The 23823-nt window shown below is 43.1% G+C and overlaps 1 protein-coding gene across 4 annotated transcripts; it reads right to left on the minus strand.

The window, feature by feature from the left end:
* Positions 1-481: 481 nt before the first annotated feature.
* Positions 482-17912, minus strand: RNF141 (ring finger protein 141). Of its 4 annotated transcripts, none has more exons than XM_090032690.1 (6): positions 17652-17912; positions 15504-15709; positions 13053-13161; positions 10290-10471; positions 4095-4202; positions 482-3260 (listed from the first exon to the last, which is right to left on the minus strand). In XM_090032690.1, the coding sequence occupies exons 2-6, from the start codon at positions 15644-15646 to the stop codon at positions 3110-3112; spliced, it is 693 nt and encodes a 230-aa protein (XP_089888816.1). In that variant the 5' UTR covers positions 15647-15709; positions 17652-17912; the 3' UTR covers positions 482-3109. The 4 variants fall into 4 exon arrangements, with proteins under 4 accessions (XP_089888816.1, XP_089888819.1, XP_089888818.1 ...); XM_090032693.1 differs by lacking the exon at positions 17652-17912 and adding an exon at positions 17199-17504; XM_090032692.1 differs by lacking the exon at positions 17652-17912 and adding an exon at positions 17186-17504.
* Between the last annotated feature and the right edge of the window lie 5911 nt (positions 17913-23823).

Genomic DNA, 23823 nt, shown 5'->3' on the forward strand with positions numbered 1-23823 from the left:
AGTTACTTATAGCAGCCAATACTCAAAACCAGTCCCTCTTGGTTTCCAGCAGATTCCTACCCTTTGTCCCCTAGTGCTTTGCAGTTTATCCAGGTAGCTGCATTGCCTAGGTTCCCCTTGCTAGCAGCCCAGGATGGCAGAAGCTCTATCCTCAGCAGAGAGATCAGGACTAAACTAAGCTCTCTAGCTCAGAAACCAGGATTCTGGAGCCCACCTTGCCTGCTTAGTTTTCCACGGCTGTTTCTACCTTAGCTGGCTACCTGAGTGCAGCCCTCTAATGCTGCCTTCCCCTCATAGAAACAGGAGCCTCTGGCTCCCTCTTATAACATCATGCTGAAATTTAAATGAGTGTCATATGTCATTTGTGGAAATGGCATGCAAATACACTGTATTACATGCATGATAGAATGGAATTCAAGTTAAAACTTGATTCAACTAATATATATGAAAAAGAGGAGATGAACTTTAGAATTCTTTAAAGTTTTCTTCCAAAGTATCTTTATTACACAAGTTATTATACAATCTATAGCATTTCAGTTTCATCTTCATATCAAACCTTTAAGAAATCTTTGCTGCAATACTACAGAACAAAATCGCAATTTTATGCCACCCAAGAACTATTTACATTAATTCACATTCAAGATCAGATTTCTGAAACATACTACTCAGTTCAAGTCATCTTGATTTGTATTCTTTTCTAGATTCCAGTCAGCTAAATGTAGTATCTCAGACAGTGAAATACTACTGCTATCAAACTATAAATTTTTAGTGGTAACACAAACTACATCCTTTGCAACATACAGTACATACATTTTACAAGGCACACATTACATTAAAGAACTTACATCACAGCAGTGTGCATTAAAGTAGCTTAATTAAAAAGCTGTACAGAATATAAAGCTTATATTTTTCCATTTAAAACAAATGTACAGTTTTTGCTAAGTTTATGGTGTGATTATATGGATCACTACTTTGCAGTTAATACTCAGGCTGCATCATTAAAGTCCTCAGCAGAAACTCGCCATGTGCATCAGTTCAGTAGTATTTTTTCTTTTACCATTTGAAAACAAAAAATAGCAGTTTGAAGCTGTAATGATACTAGATACTTATTTGTGCTCCAATAATATAAAAATACTTAACCCCCCCTCCCCCAAAAAAGTTATCTTAAAGTCCTGAATATGGATGAATACTAAGGTGAAAAGGAAAAGGAGTAAAAGGCTTTATGGTTTGAAATGTGTTGCTAAATATTAGTAGTAAAACCTTAAATATTTATGATTTTCAATATAAGAGATGTTATGCTATGCTTAATGCAGCAAGTAGTCCACATTTTTTCTGAAAAATCCAGAAGGTTTCACTGACAGGCATTAAAGTGAAGAAGGTACAGTTATTATTGATATGCATTCATTTCAAGAAATGTTTCAAAATTACACAATAAGCCCTACTGACTGTAGGGGTGATTTGTACAAGATGTCACTGTTGTTTGTTTTGAGCTTGACACTTGTGCCATAAGTCCAATTTAAGTGTGTGTCATATTTTGTACAAGTCCTGCAATTAACAAGATGACAAGCCTCTTTTAAGATTTGTTTCCTACTATTTTTACTAGTTACTCTTTTATAACCAATTTTACAAAGTGCTGTGCATGGGTACATGCATCTCTGAAGCGCAGAACCCATTATCAATGCAGAATTTGTTTTTCAGCTTTAAGACATCAGTAAGTTTTATCAGGTACAGCCAGCACAGTTTAATTTTTACGAAGAATTTCACTGAATGGAGCAGCTGTGTATAAATGCATCTGACTCAGACTCAAATCAGACTACATGTTAATTACAAAACGCCACCAATTATATTCATTAACTCATTCTTTACAAAGCCAGTGGTTTTCCAAGGTGTTATTTATGTAAAACAGACTTCAAAATTTATTACTAGTTCACTGACAAATTAGACAACACCGATAATGGTTGATGATTTTGCTACAGAAGTATATTCTTACTTTCCTAATCATTACTGTTCTTTTCCTGAGTTTTCATAACTGCACATTCCATTAGAAAGAAAAATGAAGCCATTATCAAAGCAGTAGTTTATCTCCACTACAGAAAGGTATATTGCACTTGCAGAAAGTACAGCACCATTTGTTAGCTTATAATCACACTTTACATGGATAATGATATGACTGAAAACTCAAAAAAAGTGGAGAAAACTAAAATATCAACAGTAAACCAAACCCGAGTAACTACTTTCCAGGGGTCTTTTTCAGATGTTTAAGGAAAAAGGAAAAATTGGCTGTTGCCGATTTAAAAAGCTGCTGGAACACTAATTTATCCTTTTGGGACTGCACACGAAGCTGTTTAAAGATCTGGAACTAATGAGGCTGTTATAATGAGTAGTGCATAAAATATCTTGCTAAATTTTACTTTTACTTCAATTCCATTCTTTTACTAGGAAAAAAGGGAAGTGCACAAATAGCTTGCCATAGCTGTTTTTGTACTACACGAAAATAGAATTAAAAGTTTATACTTAAATTTCAGCTAGTTTAAAGTCAATAAATGGAAATGCTAAAAAAAAGCAGCAACAACTGAGCATAGGTGGGCAATGGATAGCCCTCAAATTCCGCAGCAAAGCCTTGTTTTAAGAATAACTGCTTAATCCTAACTAACAAACAATCTCTATTCATGTTAGTTAGCCCATTTAAAATTAGCAGAATTATTTATCAAGATAAGGGCTACAGGGTCAGGCCTTTCTGGGAACAGCATATAATCAGTATGTGGTACTTGGTCACCACAAAAACATAGCTGTGCTGTTATGGTTCAACTTGCAAATGATTCTATACCAGTTTTTTAAATCATGTAAAAAAAATTAAATGGGCAGACAACCTTTGCTACTGTCACTGATCAAAATAGTTTAGAGCATTTAATAAGAAACTACATAAAATGTTACGAATGCTCACAGATATATTGGGTCATGTATGCTGTGTTTTAAAAGAACAGCGTAAATCTATAGCAGCCAAGAAGACTCCTATATTAAACAAAGTGCAGAACAGTGTCAAAGTAAGATGGAAGTGGGAAGTCACACAAAGAAAACCTCCAAGTGCTTCTACTATTAGTCACTGGCATCAGGGTCTGTGAGGCTGCCCTGCTTCATCTACCATATTAAGTATGTAGCTAGCAACATCATCTTCTGTAGGTGCATCTGACACAACCCAAGAATCGTTTGCCCCAGTCACCTGAAGACGGCAGATAGGACAGTTCCTGTGACGATCACTCCTGTTTAGGAAGACAGAGAGAAGCCCATGCATAATTCTGAGATGCAAGAGTTTGCTGTCTAACTTGATGCTGTGCTAAGTTAAATAATCTGAATTTTATGCATAATATTTTGTCTCAATTAAAAACTTAAATATTTTTCTCTAGAAAAGTTATAGGCCATACATTTTATCAAAGTTAAGGAAAAAATTACATTATAAGACATGTCCAAGAGAAGTCTTTACATGCAGCTTAAAAATAAGATCCCTTTTATAGTATGTTTATCAAGATAAATGGTCATTCTAATTTGCCTTGGGCTTGTAACATTCAGAGGACTAAGTACTTTTTAATCAGAATGTTGTGATACTTCTGACGTTAAAAGCAGATCAAGAGGTGGACTCAGCATTTCTTCTTTATCATAAATATTTTTACAATATTTTAGATAAGGACAATATTTTAAGTAAGACCAGGGTAAACAGGACATATCCATTATTTTTGTGAAGTCCACTGGAATATTTCTATCCAATTAAGAGTTAAATCACTGTTTTCCTATAAAATAAGCTAATTCTAAACTTATATCTAATTGTGTGTTTTTTTTCCTGTCGTTTCCACCATTAAGTGATTTCTCTAATTGGTATTTTTCCAGATCAATTTCATAGGAGTTCTGAAGTGATTCTTCATTATTCTGCTGCAATCCTAGTCTTTCCTTAAGCTTCTTATCCATCGCATGTATATTGCTAAGACATCTTTAAACACTAAAGCACATTAACAGTGAAGAGTCCTTCATTACCAAAGCCAACAAGTTAGATGTTTGATTCAGAATTTAAACTAACTAGTTCTTTTGTGAAAGCATTTTACCATTTATCAATACATTTCTGACAGAAGCTGTGAGCACATGGTAGGATAAGGTCAGCACGTCCATCCATACAGATGCAACATTCTTCTTCATCAGTCAGCTGTTTAACCCTGTATTACAGAAAACAGTTTTATCAGAATAGAGTTGGAAATTTATGCTTTGACTATTATTTAAATAATTCATTTTGTGCACATGTAGGCAAGAGATATTTATTGACATTTTATTCTCATATCCATTAAGTTCATAGCCTCTGTTCATATCACTATCTACAGTAAGTATCTTTAGTGTAAAGTGGTAAAATCAGTCTCAGCTACTGTAGCTCCTCTCAGTCAGCAGTTATGGCCTAAGGTCAATGTGTGCAGCAACAGCAGAAACAGCACAAAGGAACTAGGACTTCAGTAAAATTATGCGATACAAAAATCAGTGCACAGAATTGTGCGTCAGTTTATTTTTAATATCAGCAAAATATGTAAAAGTTCTTATTCTGAACAGTTATATATTGTATCTTTGGACCAAGAAATTAATTGACTTTTTTTTTAGAAGGACTGTCTGTGAGTTGTGACTGTCTAGCAAAAATGAAGGACCATGGAACTCAACAACTTCTTTGTTAGCTGTCCTGGTATGAATTCTGAATTAGAATAGCTCCCCACTAATGTAAAGGTTAATAGTTTAAGTGTTTTTGTTCTGGTCTTTACTTCTTTGGAGCCAGGCACATGTGGGGTTTCCCCTCCTCATTTCTGATGTCTTATTTTACGATGTTGATGAGAGACTAAAGAAAGCATGCTAGAACATGAGAGTTTCACAGGGAAGTATTCTTTACAAGAGTAGCTGGTGATTAGAATACACTGCTCGGTTGATTACAGGACTGCATTGCTAATAAGGAATAGTATCCAATTACTTTCCCGTGATCCCATTTCAGAGTATGAAAGATATGCTAGGTGCATACAAGTTAGTACATCTGTGTACAGTGCAATTTTCAAGAAACAGATTTAGAGCATCATAAGACCAAATGCTTAAAAAAAATATATATGCAAGCCCTTCTTAGGTAGAGAGGAAGCAGAATAAAGATTACATACAGAAAGCAGTCTGGAAATGTACAAGTAAAGATACAAATAGAATTAAATATTTGGGTGACAAACTAAGGAAATACTTATGTTTCTCTATTATTTTATATAAATTTGTGGATGCTGTGAATAGGAAGTAGATGTTGTAGAGAAGCACAATACTGGTCGACTGGTACAGGTTCAAGGTTAGAGGAAAAAAAAGAAGTGAATAGGTAACTGTCATGGAGTGGGGCGCAGGGGCGGCCGTGATCCCGCTAGCGCCCCCTGCCGTGTCAACTTAGGTGATCCAGCACCCTCTTATCCTCGCCCGCCATGTCTTTGATGGTAATTGGTTCAATTAGGGAGGCTGCCTTTATTTCGCAGCTGTACCGGATGTTCTCTTGTCATATATTTGCCCCTCCTGGGCTTCTATTCCTCTCTCGCCCTCTCCCGGGCCTACTTGCCCCACCTGGGCTTCTGTACGGCTCTGTCGAGCTCTTATCGATCTGGCCCCTATCTGGACGTCAGCCCCTCTCTGGGCTTATGCCGCGTGCCTGTCCCTCTCCGGGACGTATACCGCGTGCCCGCCCTTCCCCGGGGCTTCATGCCAGTCGGGGACTAATTGCTCACTCCGGAGCCTCTTGTTCTGATTGGCCCTCTCTGGGGCCTGTGCGGCACCGCTTGCGCTTCCCTCGCCCTCTCTGGGGCTCCCGCCCTCTCTGGGGCCTATGTTGCGCTTCCTGCACTTCTCGCCCTTACTCAGGCTCCTCAAAGTTGGGCTCAGGCGGCCCTATCCCCGCCTGGCCCCCAGACCTGCCTTCTCGGGCCTAACTCGCGCGCCTCCCGCACTTGGGGCTCAGGTGACCCGCAGCTGGGCCTGGCTCCTTGACCCTTTCCTGGGTCGTTTGCCCCACTGGGCAAAATACCGCCCTCATGGGCTGGGGTCCGAAACCCCGCACACGTGCCTCTCCGGCGCTCACTCACCATGCCAACTCCGGCACTAACCACTGTGCCCTTACAGGGCACCAGGAACCCCCGGATTATTGGGGAGCTCCTGTGAGGCCTCCTCACACCCCTACAGCCTCACCCGGTCCTCCGGTCTAAGGATAACTAAACCAGCAGCCAGCCGGCTGTAACGTAACAATGAGCCTCCTGGCTAAAGCATAGAACCTAGGCCCACCTGGCTCTCTTGTAAAGGCCTTCCAGTCAGGGTTCTCTCTCTACCCCATATCGTGCCGTAGCTGCTTGGGTGGTCAGGCTGCAACAATCTGCTCTGTCTGCTCCGCTCTGCCGCAGAGCTCCTGCTCCTGCGGCTTCCAAAAGGGAACTGCCCCCCTTAGGCTCCGGCCTGGGCCATTTATAAAGGGCTGGCCCTGCCCTCTTCTAGCCAGCTGACCAACATTAATTGCCCTGGCAACCCTTACCTGTGCTGCCCTGTTGATTGGCAACTGTCCTTATTACTATTGCTAGTGCTCTGCTACAGTAACATTTACTACTTTTGTGCAGTAAGCCATCTGAAGGGAAGCAGTTTAGGTAAGTGTGGAGACTTCACACAAAAAAACCCAGTCGATTTCCTTTGCATAAGAACACTTGAAAGTGCTTCTTTGCTTGTTTTCCAGTATCATTAAAGGACATGAAAAAAAATTAGAAGATGCACTGGACTATGCCAGCTCAGTGGGCTCAGTCTCATTAGAAATAGCATTCTAACATTTCTACTTCAGTTGACAGTTATATTCCTACAGGAAACCCCTTTACAGAATCACAAGGTTGGAAGCAACCTCAAATGTCATATGGTCCACCCCACCATATGAATCCAGGCATGGTATGTCTAAACTATCCTTGTCAAAGGCTTATCCAGCCTCCTCTTGAAAATCTATGGTGGAAGAGAATCTACCATTTCCCTGGGCGGTCTATTCCATTACTTTATTGTTATAACAGCAGGGGAGTTTCCTGAGATCTAAGCAAAAAGTCTGCTTTGCTGCAATTGTAAGCCATTGCTTCATGGCCTGCAAAAGAACACTCATTTTCCTCCTCATTTATGGCAGCATTTCAAGTAGTTTGTGAAGACTGTTTTCATGTCCCCCATCACCACTTGAATCTTCTTTTCACCTAGCTCTCGTATCCTCTCCTCCCATGGCTTTCCTTCCAACCCCTTTATCATTTTTGTTGCTTGCTTCTGAATTCTGTCCAACAACTCCACATACTTCCTAAAAGGTGAAGCCCAGAATTGTACACCTCCAAATTAAATAAAGCAAGGCACTTAAATGGAAGGGATGTTGGCCTTTCCCATCCTCTCAAGGCTAAAATTGGAAGATAAGACAAATTATAAAATGCCATACCTTTATTGCTTAGTGTAATAATTAAGCAGTATAGTAACATTCCAAAAAGCATCTTATACTATAAATGCATTTACATATGTCTCTTTGTCTTAATAGTGTGAATAGAAAGTAGGGAAAAGCCACCTCTCTCAAATATGCCCAATATATTTTTGAACAGTGTTATTAGCATTTCAGTCAGTCATTCCAGCTGGAAGTTAAGGACTGATGGTTCCCATGGAAGATACAGATGAAATTAAAATCACAGCATGCTTTGCAGGAAACTGTATCCAGCCCAGTTTAACTTGCCCTTCCTTGTGAAAGAGGGGCTGTGGAGAGTTTCTTTGCAAAAGGGTTTTAAAAGGTCTCACACACAAGTTCTAATCCCTCCATTTTCAAATTTTAATCTTTTTCTGCTGTAGTATATCATAGTGAAAACTTCAGTAGCAGGATTTTAAAAGTAAGTGACTTGGGAGAAAGGACAGATTTTAAGGAACTTGTGGTTCCTGTTTTTGACAGGCTCTTCAAAAATCTGGCTAACCATCTTCATTTGTCAGCATTACTAGAAGGCCAATTACAAATGCTCAATAAAATCTATGAAAATGATGTATTATACACAAAACGCTTTAATTGCCGCACACTATTCATAAAAAGACAGTAGGACAAATATATACTATGCTACAATTACTATTACCAGTTTCAAAAATATTCCGTCAATGTGAGCTTTTTTCTTCTATTTAAGATTCTGAAATAGTCAATAATCTTAAAATGGAAGAAGCTAAGTATGACCATTGTAAACGAGCTGGAATTAGAAATTTTTTTTTTCACATTTTTTAAAATACAGCCAAATATTATTACCTGCAGTTGCACCTATGCAACTCCTGACATAAGTGGCATGGGGCAATCTGCAATCTTCTATTGCTAAACATTACTCTTTTAAAACATACTGCCATATATAATGAAGCCTTCTAGGCATGGTTTTACATTACAAAATAAATGAATAATTAATTTTCACCACTAATATTTTGTATATTCATGTTAGAAGCCACTGGAGACTCTCTCCTACCAAACACATTATCCAAGAGACTGAAGAGAACACTAGACTAACAAGATAATATTCCAGAAGCTTTGCATTTGGTAGCCAGAAAGAATCAATGGGCAGAAGATATCAGGTTACAACAAAATTCCCACAGAATGTGAAGAAGTATCTCCAATGTAAAGTGTGCAAACTGCACTAAGGGAGCCATATAACTTTGAGAGTTCAAATAAAGAGACACAAAGCCAAAATATCATTCTACTAATAAATCAACAGAACTGGGTTTACCAGGTCCCTGGTGTGCCTACATAGGTGCAAACCCTAGTATCAGTAGGCAAAAGGATGCTATGTACTGGTGAAATTCAAATAAAGTTCAGCTTCACTAGTACAAGCAGAACTGCTTCCCATCCATGTTAGGTTTTTATCAGTGTAGAGGTACCAGTAAGACATTCCCAAAGCAGACAAAGCTTTAATATCTCATCTCACTGTTAAAGAGAAGCCTTAAAATACTGGAGATTTTGGGAATAATCAGAGCAGAGTTTACATATACAGCAAAAGCTGTGTTATCCAGCATCCATGGGGAGTAGGGAAGGCCGGTTAATCAAATATGCCAGTTATCTGAGAGGCATCTTTACCTGTTTGGGCCTCTGCCCCTTCCACCGCATCCGGTGTGCCAGGGATTTCACTCCCTGGCATCAGTGTGCTGGGGGACAGGGAGGGGGCCCCTGCATGGGCTGCTTGGACCATGGCCCAGGGCAAAAGTCAACAAAGTGGTACTCGGCAAAACCAAAGTGCCATGGTGGGATTTCTGGTTTCACTTTTGCTGCATCGATCTGCATGCCGGTTAATGGAGCATTCTGGATGGTAAAGTGCCAGATAACACAGTTTTTATTGTAGCTCCAAGTTCTAAACTGAGTCACATCTGCAAAAACACCCTTTGTAAGGCAGTTTATTGATACCACACCATAATATGAACAAACATCTTTGTCAGAGAGTCAGCTTGCCAACTTAGCTGGTTTTCTGACTTATGATGGCCACCATGGCTGCACTGCACCATATACAGCACCCACCCCAGCAGCTCTAGGACCATGCTGTGTGCAGTGCCTGCTCCAGCCAGTCTGAGACCACACTGCAGGTGGCACCTGCATGTGCCAAGTGCAATGTGGGTTCCAAACCAGCTGGAGCGTGTACTCTGTGTAGTGCAGATCCTAGGGTGGGCATTGCATGCAGCTGAACACTACTACATTCAACTAAAATTTGCCATTTTATCCATCTTGAGCTAGCAGGTTCTGCCGGTTTTGACCACAGTTTTTTGCTTCTCCCATGATTAAAAACAGGATTCACCATGGACGAGCAAGTTTGTATTATTCCCCCACTCTTACAGGGTAAAATTAAAGTTACAGCTGGTGGATCTCTAGTGACAACAGCTGGAACTGTCACACACCAAAGTGTAAGAGAAGAGGAAAAGAAAGTTTAAGCGGAAAAATAACATTAAATCTGTTTAAATAAACACTACCGAAACAAGCGTTGTAGCTACAAGTGATTTCATTTCCTCCCATTTTCCTCATTCAGAAGATAAACAAATAAGGTGCACATTAGAAGAGATCACTAACAAGACTGTTCCAAAGCTAGTGCAATGACACCGACAGTAACATAACTAGGTTGACTGCAGGGTTACAAGTACTAACAAACCATTTGCTCTATACTCCACTTGAAGTTTGTCTGCCAAAGACAGAAAGTTCATTCTAAGTAAGATTAAACACAAATATATATATCCTCCAAAATTAGGTAATATAGTGATACCTTCCCATCCATAAACTGGCCTGACAAGATGACACAGATGTCAAATTCTCAGCAGTTCCTCCAGAGGCACTGCTCTGCGCAAGAACTCCTGCTGCTTGACTGGTGATGTCTTTATAAAGCTGAATGAACTGATACAGGTTCATGATTCTTGAAGCTTCTAGGATGCCACTTGTTTTGTTTATCTAAGATACAAAAATATTTACAGAAAAAGTTTATACAATTAAAACAACAGTTACCTACTGTGAATTCTCAACTCTTCATTGTAAACATTACTCTATGGGAGGAAGTTTGCTACTTTCCTTAGTGCCCATGATAATGCCAGAGACCTAAGTCAACATCTAGTTAAGTTGTAATATCCCTAAACAGAGTTCCAGGTAAAGATCATAATCACTTACAATGGAAAATACAAGCTTAACTGTAATAAGACATACAAGACCATTATCATGGTATTTGACACCATTAAGCTATAAGTAGGATGTATATCCAGAAACTTGATTATGTTGTTCCAGGTTCCAAGCCTCACCATTTTAAGAGCATAAAATAGACTGCAATATTGGCTGCCTTCGTGAAAGTCATAGATTTTCTTTGAAGTAGAAATATTACATAAAGAGTAAGAAAAAAATAGCTATATTAAGAATCATTGGCTCCAAGTATGATAGGTTAGTGATCCATGCTTGGTTTGTACTCTAAAATATTTAAGAGCTTTAGAAAAATTCTGGCTGATGGGCATGGACAAGTTAAGAAAGGAATAGAACCATGCGTTTAATAATTATGCATGTAGCAAGTTCCTGATCATAAACCATACAACTTTAACCAGTAATACTGAGATTGTGCACAATAGCTAGAGACTTAAATCATGGCAGAAGTTCATGATGCAGTGGCACTTTTAATCTTACCCTTTTTGCCATGTGCTCTCCTCTCCCCTTCCCCCCGCCCCGCTTCTGCCGAGTGGCAGAGGTAAAAACTGCAGTATTAATGGCCTCTTACCCCCCAAATGGGGAGGAGATGTAGCAAAAAGAGTGAGATTAAAGGTACCGCTGCACCACAGACTTCTGTCATGATTTAAGTAGGTCCCTAACAATAGCTTCTGGATGAACTATGGCACTTGTTCTGATTTGAGAGATTTTTTTCTGTTAAGGTATCTCCTGTTTGAATTTGTCTAGTTTCATCAGCTAGTAATTTGTTTGCTAGATTAAAGAACCCTCTGATGTCAAGAGTCTCACAGACAAACTGTGATCAAATATCAAATTTTCTTTCATAAATTAAATAGACAGATCTTTAAATTATGGAAAAAAATTTACAGAGACCTACATCATTATTCTACCTCTTTTCTAAATCCTGTTCTCTTTGGATCTTACTCTCCATTTCCCAAAAATTCCTTTTGAAATTGTCACAGAAATTGGATCCTGCTGCAGAAGTCTCATTAATGCTACATAGAGAAACAACACTATTTTCCCTATGTTTGTACTTTTGGATCACCTTAGTGCTCTCAACTCCACCACCACATTTGAAGTTCAAGTTCAGCTGATTATACAGTGACCTTCATACACTTTTGAGTAACTACTCTCCCCCCATTCCCTCCATCTTGAAGTTTAATTTTTATTCTTTGCTCCTAGACCTAAAACCTTGCATTTTACCACATAAAAAGTACACTTGCTTGTGCGCACCTTACCAAGTGATCAAGATTGCGCTGTGTAACTGATCAGTCACTACTACCACTATAAATCACTTTACCAACTCTGCCATCATCATGTAGCTTTAAGAGCAGTTATTTTTCTCTTATTGCTGGTATTGGGGCCAAGAACAGATCTCTGCAGAAACTCACTAGAACCATCCCCATTCAGTCATGGTTCCTCATTAACAGTGAGAACAGTTAGCCTATTTGATTTGCTACACTGATTTTATATGCTGTGCTTTATTTTTAGTTGTTCACTGTCACATTCTGGTTTTCTCAGCTGACTGCTATTGTAACACAAACCAACATGCTGAAGTTACACTCTATGTGCTCTTCTGTGAAGAACCGTCATTTAAACAAGCATGTTCATTATACGTTACAGGATAAAGTGGTCCTATAGCAAGTATATCAGGCTAACGTCCTGCACATTTGTTAGTTCGTGTATCAGTTGTACCCCCAAACAATGCCAACCAAATATTTATTGTGCCCTCATAATTTAGCATAATTAATTTATTGTGCCCTCATAATTTAGCATAATTAACAATAAGGCCCCCATTACTGAGGTTGATCTAAATGGGTGAACTGATGTAACCACTTGGGGTTACATCAATCAATCAATCATTAAGAGTGATTTTCCTGCATGCTGCAGTTTACAGTTAGGCCTAAATTAGTAATGCTAAAAGGCCAAAACTTTAAAGTGAGGCTTCTTTTAGTTTTGTATTAAATATGGATAAATTATCTTATCACTTAGATACTGAATGTCAAATCAAATCCTGCACAGACCCTTTACTGGACTGCCACCTCTGTCCAACTAGTCAGTTTCAAACTTGGGTTCTTACCTGTTCTCAAGACTGCCATGAATTGGCTAATGAACACTGCAAGGGAAGGCATTATTCCTTTAGGGCTGGCCATTAAAATATTTCTGTTGATGCCTCAGTTTTTAGAAAAGACCAAAATTTAGGCCTAATTTAACAATATACTTTAAACCCTTTATGTTAAAATGAAAACTGAATGGTGACTGACCAAAAACATTCTTAGTTTAGTTAGCTTCATGTTAAATGCTAAGCTAAAAGGGTTGATAATCTTACTTTAGTACAGACTATCCGAACTGCCACCTTCCACAAAGCAGAGGAATCAGAACCTGGCTGCACTTCAAATAATAGATGTTTGTCTTGTCCAGAAGCCAACTTTGCCGTTCTGAAACAGAGGAGCATTGATCTGACTTTATGCAATAGATATACACTGCAGCAGAGCCACTCTTCCCATTGCAATTCATTTACCTATTTAATTTTAACCATTTTCATAAAGGACAATTTCACCTTAATGGAAAGATTAAATGAGTTTTAGATTAGTGACTTTACATGACTGCAGCTTAAATATACAGGTGATTTCTATTCCAGTCATTCGTTCATTTTGCAGGAATCGCAAGCAAGTCTTTCATAATCACACCTACTCTCTGCCCCTTGATCAACCCCAGTACAAATATTTAGGAAAGTTTGTACTTTATTTTTGAATATATTCCATTGTTTATTACAGGGCTAAATGTTTTAGTTCGACCCAATAAATTATTTCCTCACCATTTATGAAACACAGCTTGAAAGGATCAAGATACTACTGGGTAAGATTTTTAAAATAACTGCTTTATTTAATTCGGAGGTGTACAATTCTGGGCTTCACCTTTTAGAAAGTATGTGGAGATGCTGGACAGAATTCAGAAGCAAGCAACAAAAATTGACTATTGAAGGTAAAGTGCAAAAATTCCTTTAGGAATTGCACAGCTTCTAAAGGGACAGTCCATTTTGTGGATCTATACTACTACCATTTCCTTTTTTATAGAAATAATTTTATAGTCTAATTTGTATGTATCTGTATTTGTCCTGTGTAGTGGTATGTTTTTATAGGTGACTACTACACGTGGACTTAGGATACTGAAAGCTGCTGCTTTTAAGATATACATTGAATTTCAGACTTCCCTTCCATTTTGCTTTAGACCTCAAATGTACTTTCAGTTATTTGGCACTGGAATGTGGCTGAAGTTCAAGTTTGTAACTGTAGAAGAAACTCAAGAAAAGTAGTTGGCTGATCTGGTTTTAAAAGGTGGGGGTGGGATTAACTGTTTATACCACAGAGACAAGATTCAAACAATCTTTTCCTTTGACTCTGCGTACTGTTATGATATTTATGGCTGTTTTGGAAGGAAAAAAGATAGACTTATAAATCAGGACAATATATTGCATAAATAAAAACGAAACAGCAATAGAATGCCTTCTAATTTTAAACTATACTTGCAAAAAGATAGGGATTTTTACTTTTAGTGGCTCCTGTTACTTTGAGAAAGAGCAGCAGGTTGCCCTACTTTATCTGCAGGCAGCTGAACAAAAGCCAGCTGTAACAAGCTTACTGTGTGGGGCAGATTCCTAGGCAGCCTGACAGTAAAGGCTGCTTCAGCTTGACCCAGCTGCTTGCAGGGAGGGGCAGGCTGACCATTAGGCACAAGGGGAAACCCCTGTGCTTGGTTAGGGAGTCATCTATGGCCAGAAGGGGCAGTGCTCCAGGGCACTGAGCCCAGCACCTGAAGGGAATGGATCTCTTGGAAGAGAGGGGTTGCAGGAGATAGCTTTGGTGGGCACCAAAGTCATCCAGGAAAGCTAACAGGTGAGAGCTTGAAGGGAAGTATGGCTTGTAGGATAACACTGACCCTGAGTGAGAGTGACTTTTAGTTTAGAAGCAGGTTCTTATGTTTATGTTGCAGTTAAATTAGATACTAGAAGACAAGGTTGTGGTTACAGTATGGAGGCCACAGGGACACCAGAGACACCCTGCATACAGCCCTGTAGGGATGCAGGAGGCTGAGTGATATACAAGCTTCCCCCGGGGGCTGAAGCGCCAGAAAAGGTTGAAACCAGGTACAGGGGCCCAGAAACCAAGGTTCATGGAATTGGATCTAGGGTGAGGGGTCCACAGGCAGAGATAACGGGATGAAGCCCCAACACAGGTTTGGGACCTGAGGGGGCCAAGTGTTGTGGCAGGGCTATGGGCCCCTCCAAAATGATCAAATACCACCTGCAAGGCATGGGCATGGCTATGGAGAGGTTGGAGGCCACACAAGAGGGTCTGAGGCTCACTTTGGGACTTGGACAGTGGCCCAAAGTATTAGTAGTACTATGGCAGGCAAGGTTAAGTGGCAGAATACTCCAAGGAGCTGTGATAGGTATGCAAACATTATTCACAAAAATCAACTCAGAGTTTTCACATAGGGAACCTACAGTGTTAAAAACATTCTGACCTGCTGTGGTCCAAGTTCTCTGCAACAGAAGAATTGCTCTAGTATTTTTCTGTAATCAAAAAACAAGTGAAAAGCAAGAGCTGAAATTTTCTGAGGAGAGCCTTAAGCATAAGAAGGTCGAGAACCACTGCACTACACAGGCTTGGAAAATAGAAGAACACAGTTGAAGGCCAGATGGTAGAGTACGGATTGGCCAGCCCAAGACATTATACTGTTTGTACAATTTTTAAAAGGATAGGAGACAAAGTCTTACACATCATTAAGTTCAGCTACTCTTCCCAGAAACTCTTCATACGTCAGGAAACCACTTTCACGAACCAGAGCTGCATGTTTTGCTACTTTTTCTGGTATCTTGTTAATAACAGTTTGTGTCTGATTTGAGAAGTGCTGACCCATGATGAAATTCCTCAGCTCAGTGTCCAGGAAGAAAGGGGATTGTATTCATTTGTACATTTTCTCCTGAATACATTAAAGAAAAAGGAGAGACAATATAAGATAGCAAGTCTCCACTTTGATTTCTCCCAGCTTTCCTTAAGTAGAGCAGACTACCTAATTTCTTGGTAGTTTAGAAAAGCACTTATTAATTATTATAGGGTTGTCTTCAGGTAATAGTTAAAATCTGCAACAGCATAATACAGAAACAAAGCACAGCACTTATGGGAGGGTCAGTTTCAAACTAACAACTTTTAAAGTGTATTTTCTTGCTGGTTAAGTTAACATATATTTACTATTCTATATAAGCATCCCACTGTGTCAACAAATTGGTAAGCAGCCTTAAACCAAGCCAAGTGTTGAGAACCACTCAGACTGAAACAAAGGAGGTCACGAGGACAGACTATCACAGGTTCTCTCTACATTCCCCCATCACCTTTAGTAGTGCAAGGTCCTGATTTCCAGCTTCTGATCCTAATAAAAACAAACCTTCCTCTGTTTTGGTGTGGGGTTTTATTCTGGGTTTTATTCTATTTGATTTCAAGTTATGTAGAAGTCCTCATTTCCCCCTCACCTCCTCCAAAACAAAAAAAAAATAGTAAAAAGGGAGACCAATCAAATCTACAGGGTTTGGAGCTATATTCCTACAGTCAGTCAGTAGTGCAAATTTATGTGGCTTTAAAGAAGCTCTACAGACAAAGAAGTCCATGGTAACAGATCCAATTGCAAGATGGACGCTAAGTCGCATGCAGTTTGGGAGTAGGCACTTTATATAAGCTACAACACAGGATAAGGCCTTGACCCTGAAAGTATCTGAACATACATCAACATCTTTGAGCACAACACCTAGATGTAGACATAGATATCTTCAGTTTTATATGAATTCTGACAGACAAAATGCAGACCAAAAAGCAAACTTGCAACCCAATGCTTTAACAAACACCCAAGCCTCATGTTGCATACATCAAGAATGCCTTTTTTAATTTAGACTCGCCAGAACTGGGGCAATTTCTATTCTCACATACACAGGAGCTTCCAATGAAATGCCTTGCCTCTTTCCAGCTGAGGCACCCAAGCCTGGACTTCCCACTCTGGCTGGCAAATGTTGTTCAAATAATTGCTGTCATCATTGTTATTACTTTTTAATTTTATAAATATATGGGTATTGATGGCTGTGATAACAATGACGATAGTAATATAAACAACAATACTGATATAAGCATTATTAGTTATTTACACAGTGACACCAATGGCAACAGGAATCATCCCACAGCCTTTCCCTACCATACCCTGCATCCCTTTCATTTCCCCATCCCAGCATTTCCTTGCTGACTCGTGCCTACAGCTCGACACTCTTGAGCTTCCTGCGGCAGCCAAACCCCGGTGTCATTGGGGTTTCTGGCAGAAACACCGCCCAACGCTCATGGGTGCAACGTTGGCAAGGAACCACCCCCACCCCGGGGGCTGTTGAGGCACCTCCGCAAGCAGGAGTGCTGGAGCCACCTCGAAAACTAACTGAAGGAAGCTCTTTTTCATGCCCCACGTCCGGGACACGGCGCTGCAGCAGCCGACAGTGAAGCCAGACTCCATAAAAGGGCAGGGGCCCGTCCCTGGGGGAAGAGGGTGCGGGAGTCAGGGGCACGGCCACTGAGGGAAAGTCCTGCTGGGACCCAGGCCCCTCTCTCTGCCCTGGGGTGCAGGAGACGGGGCAGGACGGAACCCATGGGCTAGTGCTGGGATGCGGCAGGAGGTGAGGACCCCTAGGAGGGGCCTCGAAGGCAGGTCGCACGGGTCTCCCACCACCCCCGCCCTTGCACAGTGGGCCCGTCCGCTTGCAAGCGACGCCCGGTACAACCCCGCGCGCAGCTACGTCACCCCCTGCAGCGAGCCGCGCCGAGCACCCGACCCCTCCCCCGGAGCCGCGCCCCTTCGCCCCTCGGCGCTGCCCCGCCGGCCCCAGCCGCCTCACCCCCGCGCCGCTGCATCCTGCTCCCGGCGAGTCGCGGCGCTGGCGGGCAGGAGACGTCCTTTGACCCCCGCTGCACCCAAGTAGCGCGAAACCGCCCGCCGAGCACTCCACCACAAATGGCACTCGGCGGCTCCCGTCGCGCTCCGCTGACGTGTGTGCGTTCGCGGGCCGGCCGTTGCTAGGAGACCGGGGGTGCCACCGCCCTGCCCCCCTTTCCAGAAAGGTCGTGCCCCCCTCCCCTAGGCACAGCCGGCACGTGGCAAGCCGTTGAGGTGGGGGAGGGGGCGGGGCTATGGGGAACCCCGCCTAGTCAGGCTGACTGGGGCTTCCCTGTACCACCTGCCTGCCTTGCCCCTCCCCCACTGCTCACGCAGGGAACAGCCCACGCGGCCCACGGCCTTGAGGGGGCGACTGGTCCACAGGGCAGCCCAGCAGCCGTGGCGCCCTCCTGCTCCCCCCGCCCTGGCCGGCATCCGGCGTGAGGGAGCGCAGGGACCCAGGGCAAGGATGTGGCCGGGGGGTGGCCCCATGCCACTTATCTCGTCCATGGACCAGCCCCATGCTGCTCATGAGGCGCTTGGAGCTGGCCCTGCACTGCTCTTCTGGCCCCCAGACTTGGCCCCACACCATTCATCAGGACATTCATCTCACTCTCAAGCTGGCCTCACACCATTTATCGGGCCCCCAAGACTGGTCTCACACCACTCATGGCCAGCAGCACCCCACAAGTTAGTCGCCCCTGTGAGGGCCACAGCGTGGCAGGGCGAGCAATTGGTTTTGGCATCTTTCCATTCTGTTCTTTGTTAAAAGGGGAGAAGAGATCCCCCAAGCTCCAGCATTTTCCGCACCGGTGACAGTGAAGAGGACCCTGTATCCTCAGCTGCTGAGGCTTGGCTCCGAGTTGCGAAGCCTGACGAGTTTCCTGCAGGAGCTGCGTAGGCTGAGCTCCCCCCACCCCCGTAAGGTCAGCCAACATCTGCAGCCTCCGTGTGGGAATCCCAGCCGCGTTGCTTTTGAGAGCACAGCCCAGGCTGCAACTTTCCATTAGCCGGAATGAGCCTGGTCAGAAGAAGCTCAACTGTGCTGGCATCTCACGTGAGGAGAGGGCAGGGTACATTTGCACCTTACAGGCTAACCAGTGTAGCACAGGCCATCAGATGCTGTGAAAGGACAGGCTCAGTATAGCTGTCTTCTTCAGTTAGTCTAGAAGGTGCAAATGTACCCTACCTTCTCCTTGGCTTCTTACTGCTAACTACAACTCATTTATGAGGCTTCTTGGAGGCAGGCATGTAGAGTCTGAGTGCAACTATCTTCTGTAGAGAATAAGGTTTTGAGCCTTTAGTTGGGATCAAAAAGGAGTTCCCTACGGTAAGAATGAAAAGAAATCTGTATGGCAGCCCAAGTAGACTTTAAATCATGTTTTTCTTTCAGGCCTACGTGCTTTGGCAAGGGAAACACGGGTCTAGGCCCACCAAGGGTATAAGCCTCCCTTGATCAGGGAGGCCACTAGAGGCACAGCGACTGATTACTGGTGCAGCTAAAGAGAAAATGGGGATGAGGGGTGGGTCACAGGTTTATAATGAATGTTCTAAGGGGGGGATGTTTTCCTTTTAGGAAGCAGGGCACATCTTTATTCTCTCCACAGCCTCTTTCTCCTGTTCAGGCAGGAGCCCAACAGGAGTAGGGAGGGAACAAGTTACTGCTATCAGTGGTCTGCAGTTCCTCTTGGCTTTATATAGTGTGCAAATCTCCCACAGCATGTCTGTAAAAGGGCTGGGGAGAATCTGGTACTGTGTTACAAATCTGTGGTTTAGCTAGGGTTACCATATTTCCAGTTCCTAAAAAGAGGACACCTATTGGAGGGTACACCTTATTCCCAACCCACAGCCCCCTGGCCCTGCTGGTGCCTGTCACCCCCCACCCCCCCAGCTATGTTGGTGCCCCTCAGACCCAACCTGCAGCCTCCCAATCCCAGCTGCTGACCCTCACTCATGACCTGCAGACCCCTGGCCCTCCTGGTGCTCTGCACTCCTGACCCATAGCCCCATACTCCCCATAGCCCTGCTTGAGGTGGCCCCCAACTGCCTCCGTCCTGACTGGGCCAGAGTGCAATGACTTTGATTCATGTGGGCAGTGGTGGAGTGAGTCTGGCCCTGGTGTGGGCAGGAGGGAAGAGGGGAGGCCTGTAGCACCCCTTGCGTTGGTCTGGGCTCCAGTGCTGCACCAGGCAGCCTGGCCATGTCCCCCCAGCCAGTGTTTCCCAGTTGGCCCAGCACTGTGAGCAAAGGCACTGGCTACAGGGCCGCTGGCTCAGCCATGGAGCTTCCCGCTTCTTTCAAAGGACCCCCCCCACCTCCTTCCCCCACCCCCCTGCCCTGCTGTAGCCCCTGCACCAGGACATCTTTCCCCAGTGCCAGCAGGCACCAGCCCCTCTCATACACCCATCCTCTCATCCCCTCTCATACACCCCACCCTGCCACACACACCCCTGCAGCTTCCGGGACAGTCCCCAAGCCCTGGCCCTGCATGCATCCAACCACTGGGGCTGCTCCTATGGCCCGGCCTGGCTGCATGCCAGACACATGCATGTACACATGCAGAGCACATGATGCCCCCTGCCTCCAATCTTCCTCCTCATGTTCCCAGCACGGAGCAGAGCAAAATCCCAGACATTGGTTCAGATTTCAAAAAATCAGCCTGATGGAGATTGGAGGATCCAAAGAGAGGACATGTCTAGGAAAACTGTGGTGCATGGTAACCCTAGGTTTAGCCCAAAGAACCCTTGTAGTTCTTCCTAGAGCTTCAGCACTATTCACAGATGTTAGGTAGCTGGAAGGGAGCATATTAAGGATAAGGCACCTATCATCCAATGCAATCTTGAAAGCTACTGTTTTTAGAAATCTGGTACAAGAGGAACTTCTAAGTTAAGATTTTACCACATCTTGATTTTGAGACTGCTTCAGCTCATGGTTGAGTGGTAGAATTGTGACATCAGTGGTAACACAGGCAATCATAACACAATTGATTTTTAAAAATTTCTCTCATGACCAAGATCCTTCAAATGTTTACTCACCTCAGTATTTCTTACAGAAGTTTATTTTCATACGTAAGAATTTTTCACATTATAAAAGTTTCAAGGATCATATGTGTGCCTTCAAAAAATAGTAGGTTATTGCCTTTTTGTATTTACCTGAAGCTGTTTGGATACTGCATCTTGTATCATTTCCTTAAATCAGGGATGTCCATCTTCTAAGTGGCTGGGTGGGGGCTGAACCATTTGGGGTATGTACTTCAGGGACTGCACTAAGGCAAGACATGGGCCCTGAACTGTACCTTCCTACTTGCATTTCACATGTAGCTCCTACTCCACTCCCTGCTGCATCACATGTGCAAGTGGACACTGCACTGCCTGAGTGGGTGGTATCCCACCACCACTGTACCCTGTTGCGGGTTTCCATGGAGTGGGAGCAGGAAATGAAACCCGAGGAAGGGAGGGGGAGATTAGAGACCCCCGTTGCTGTAGGTCACCTGTTGGACAGCCCCATTTTAGATTAATTTCATATTAGAGGGCCCACAAAACTAGCATGACTAAGGAAAAATTAAAATATATATATAAATATTTGTAAATATTTTTAAAATAAAATTTGACTTCCAGCACCTAATGGACATGTTTAGATCTGATTTCAGCTTAAAGTAATAGCAAGTTGTAATTGCTGTTTACTACAAGAACTTACTACCCTGTAAGAAGCCTGTTTCATAGTTGTTTCACTAGTACCTACTGAAGAACTGAAATTGTTTCTTGATGATAAAGTCATTATAAAAGAGATCTAAAAGGCAGAGGCCTAGCAACAGTTTATGGTATATCTTTTTATCACTGAAACCATCAGTTGAGGGTTTGGCTTCTGAGACTGTCTTTACATCCTGATCTCTTGAATCCTTTTCCTGTTTTCTTTGTAGTGGGACATAACTTGTCCTAATTTCAACAATGATATTTTGTGTATTTTATTATATTTTTATATCATATTTATGCAACTTGGAGATGGCACATAGTGTTTCTACCTCTGTTGTCTTAACAGAGTAAGTCTCTCACTGTCCAGAGAGGAGTGAGCTACCTCCTTTGATACATAGCTGTCTCTATTCTGCAGTGCTGGAGTAATCTTTCTCTAAAAATATTTGCAGTCATTGCAGACCCAGGTAAGTGGAAGCAACTCTTTAGCTATTCTAATAAGCCCAGAAGTGCTATGTACACAGCAGAACCAAGATAAAGAAAATGCAGAGGGACCACTTGAGCTCAGTGTGTTTTGTCTACAGCCAAGAATCATTTCTAGGTATATTTCACATGTAAAACAAAACTATTTTTTTGTGTTCTAGGACAGGTGTCCAACTGGCAACCACAGGTTGCATGGGCTTCCACATGGGCACCACTCCTCCCATTGCTCCAGCTCCTATGGCAGCCAGGGGCTCTGGGCTCCCCCTCTGTCTTCCAGCTTCTGTTTCCTGTCCTGCTCCTGGAGGCAGGGCAGTGTGGTAGGAAGGAAGCCAGGGAGGTGCAGCTGGGGAGAGCAGAACAGGGCAGCTGAGGTGCTGTGTCATCCTGTTAAGGGCACTCTGGCATGCTTCACAATATTAACACTTAGGTGTGGAAATCCCTACACATGATTCACAAGAGAAACCCAGAGATTTCAAATAGGAATCCATAGTGTCAAACCATTGCTGTGATCTTTCTGGGTTCAAAGGAATTGCTTTGTTATTTTTTTGAAGTGATGATCCTCTATTAGAGTGGACTCCAATCTTTTTAAGGTAAAGATTACTTTTGGAAGGAAAGGGCAATCCAGGATCACAGACAGACAGACACGCACGCACGCACGCATGCACACACACGACCTCCACCCTCCCCAACTGTCGATCACATGGAGGCAGCCCTCTGGCCCCCTTTCCCCTGTTGCTAGCTGCCCATGGTTCAGTCTCACTCCTGCCTGGCCTCTGTTACACTTACCTGCAGGAAGCTGCTGGCCAGCTGTCCCGTGCAGCCATGCAGATGCAGAAGGCCGGGCTGGGAGTGCCGTGTCTCTGCAGGTGGGCAGCAGCACTGGGAGGGGTATCTGCGTGGGGGCAAAGATGAATTTTTGGGGCTATAGCTCCCAAAACGCTCCCAGCGCTGCCACCCACAAAGGTGCAGCATGGTGCAGCACTCCTGGCCTGGGTTGGGCACAGTGACAGGAGCCCCCTTGGGTGCCTGGACAAGCCGCCTGGGAACTGACCCTCCCCTGGCCTGGCCTGGCCTAGCTGAGGCCCCACTCACCAGTGGCAGGGGGCATCGAAGGGGATCGTCCCTCTCCCCTGGCTCGCTCCCAGTGGCAAGGGGCACAGCTCAGCCCAGCCACTTGTTTCCTGCCGCTCCCCATGTGTGTCCTGCCACTCCCAATTGTGGAGCCTCTGTCAAATGATTTCAGTCTGGGGGACATCGACTGTCAGAGGCTCCCCGATTTACCAGTTGATTGTGATCAACTGGTTGGTGACCACTGCTTTATTATTTTCCATAGTTATTTTTTGAATGGACTGCTGCTAAATTCAGAAAAGTTCTCAAGCACCTTGAGTCTAAAAAGGTTGAGAATAGGTTCATTTCACTTTTGGCTGCAAAATTATTTTTGTGTTGTTCCTTGTTGATTGGTATGCGTTCCTTACTTGTAGGCCTGATGGTTAAGCTGTATCATGGACTCTGTGTTGTAGACTCTGGCATATCACAAATTTTACAGGGCACTTCCTGTTTTTCTGCAGCTATGTGTTCAACATTTTTTTCTCTGCCTCCTGAGGACTTAGCCACAGCTTTCTTTTTTTATGCTGTTTTGACCACAAAAGCAGTACATTTCTCCTACCCTCTGAAGCCTGGGGCACAAACTTCTGACCCTAAAATAGGGAAAGAAGTGTTAGAAAGCATTGGCTCTCCTAGGGTGTCAGTACCTTCCTTTCTTCCCTTTTTTATAAGTGTGCACTGATATCAGAATGTGAACTAATTAATTTTGTAGCCTTTTTTTCATTCTGGTAATAGCCAGAGGACTAATGTTTCCTTTCAGGGAATGGATCTCTTATTTGGGTAATAGTTATAGGGATTCTATTCAAAATGACTTCTATAAGTTAGGGTATTTTGAAGTCTCTCAAAAGAGGCCTAATG

This window comes from Crocodylus siamensis, chromosome 2 (assembly GCF_052110815.1).
Source record: "Crocodylus siamensis isolate JL-2025a chromosome 2, ASM5211081v1, whole genome shotgun sequence".
Lineage (NCBI taxonomy): Eukaryota > Metazoa > Chordata > Crocodylia > Crocodylidae > Crocodylus > Crocodylus siamensis.

Excerpts from the sequence above, each read along its gene's own strand:
- RNF141 (XM_090032690.1), bottom strand. The coding sequence starts at position 15,646 with ATGGGTCAGCACTTCTCAAATCAGACACAAACTGTTATTAACAAGATA. Across the intron at positions 10,472-13,052 it reads TTCGGATAGTCTGTACTAAA|ATAAACAAAACAAGTGGCAT; the intron begins GTAAGATTATCA and ends TTTGTATCTTAG. Across the intron at positions 3,261-4,094 it reads CAGAAATGTATTGATAAATG|GAGTGATCGTCACAGGAACT; the intron begins GTAAAATGCTTT and ends CTTCCTAAACAG.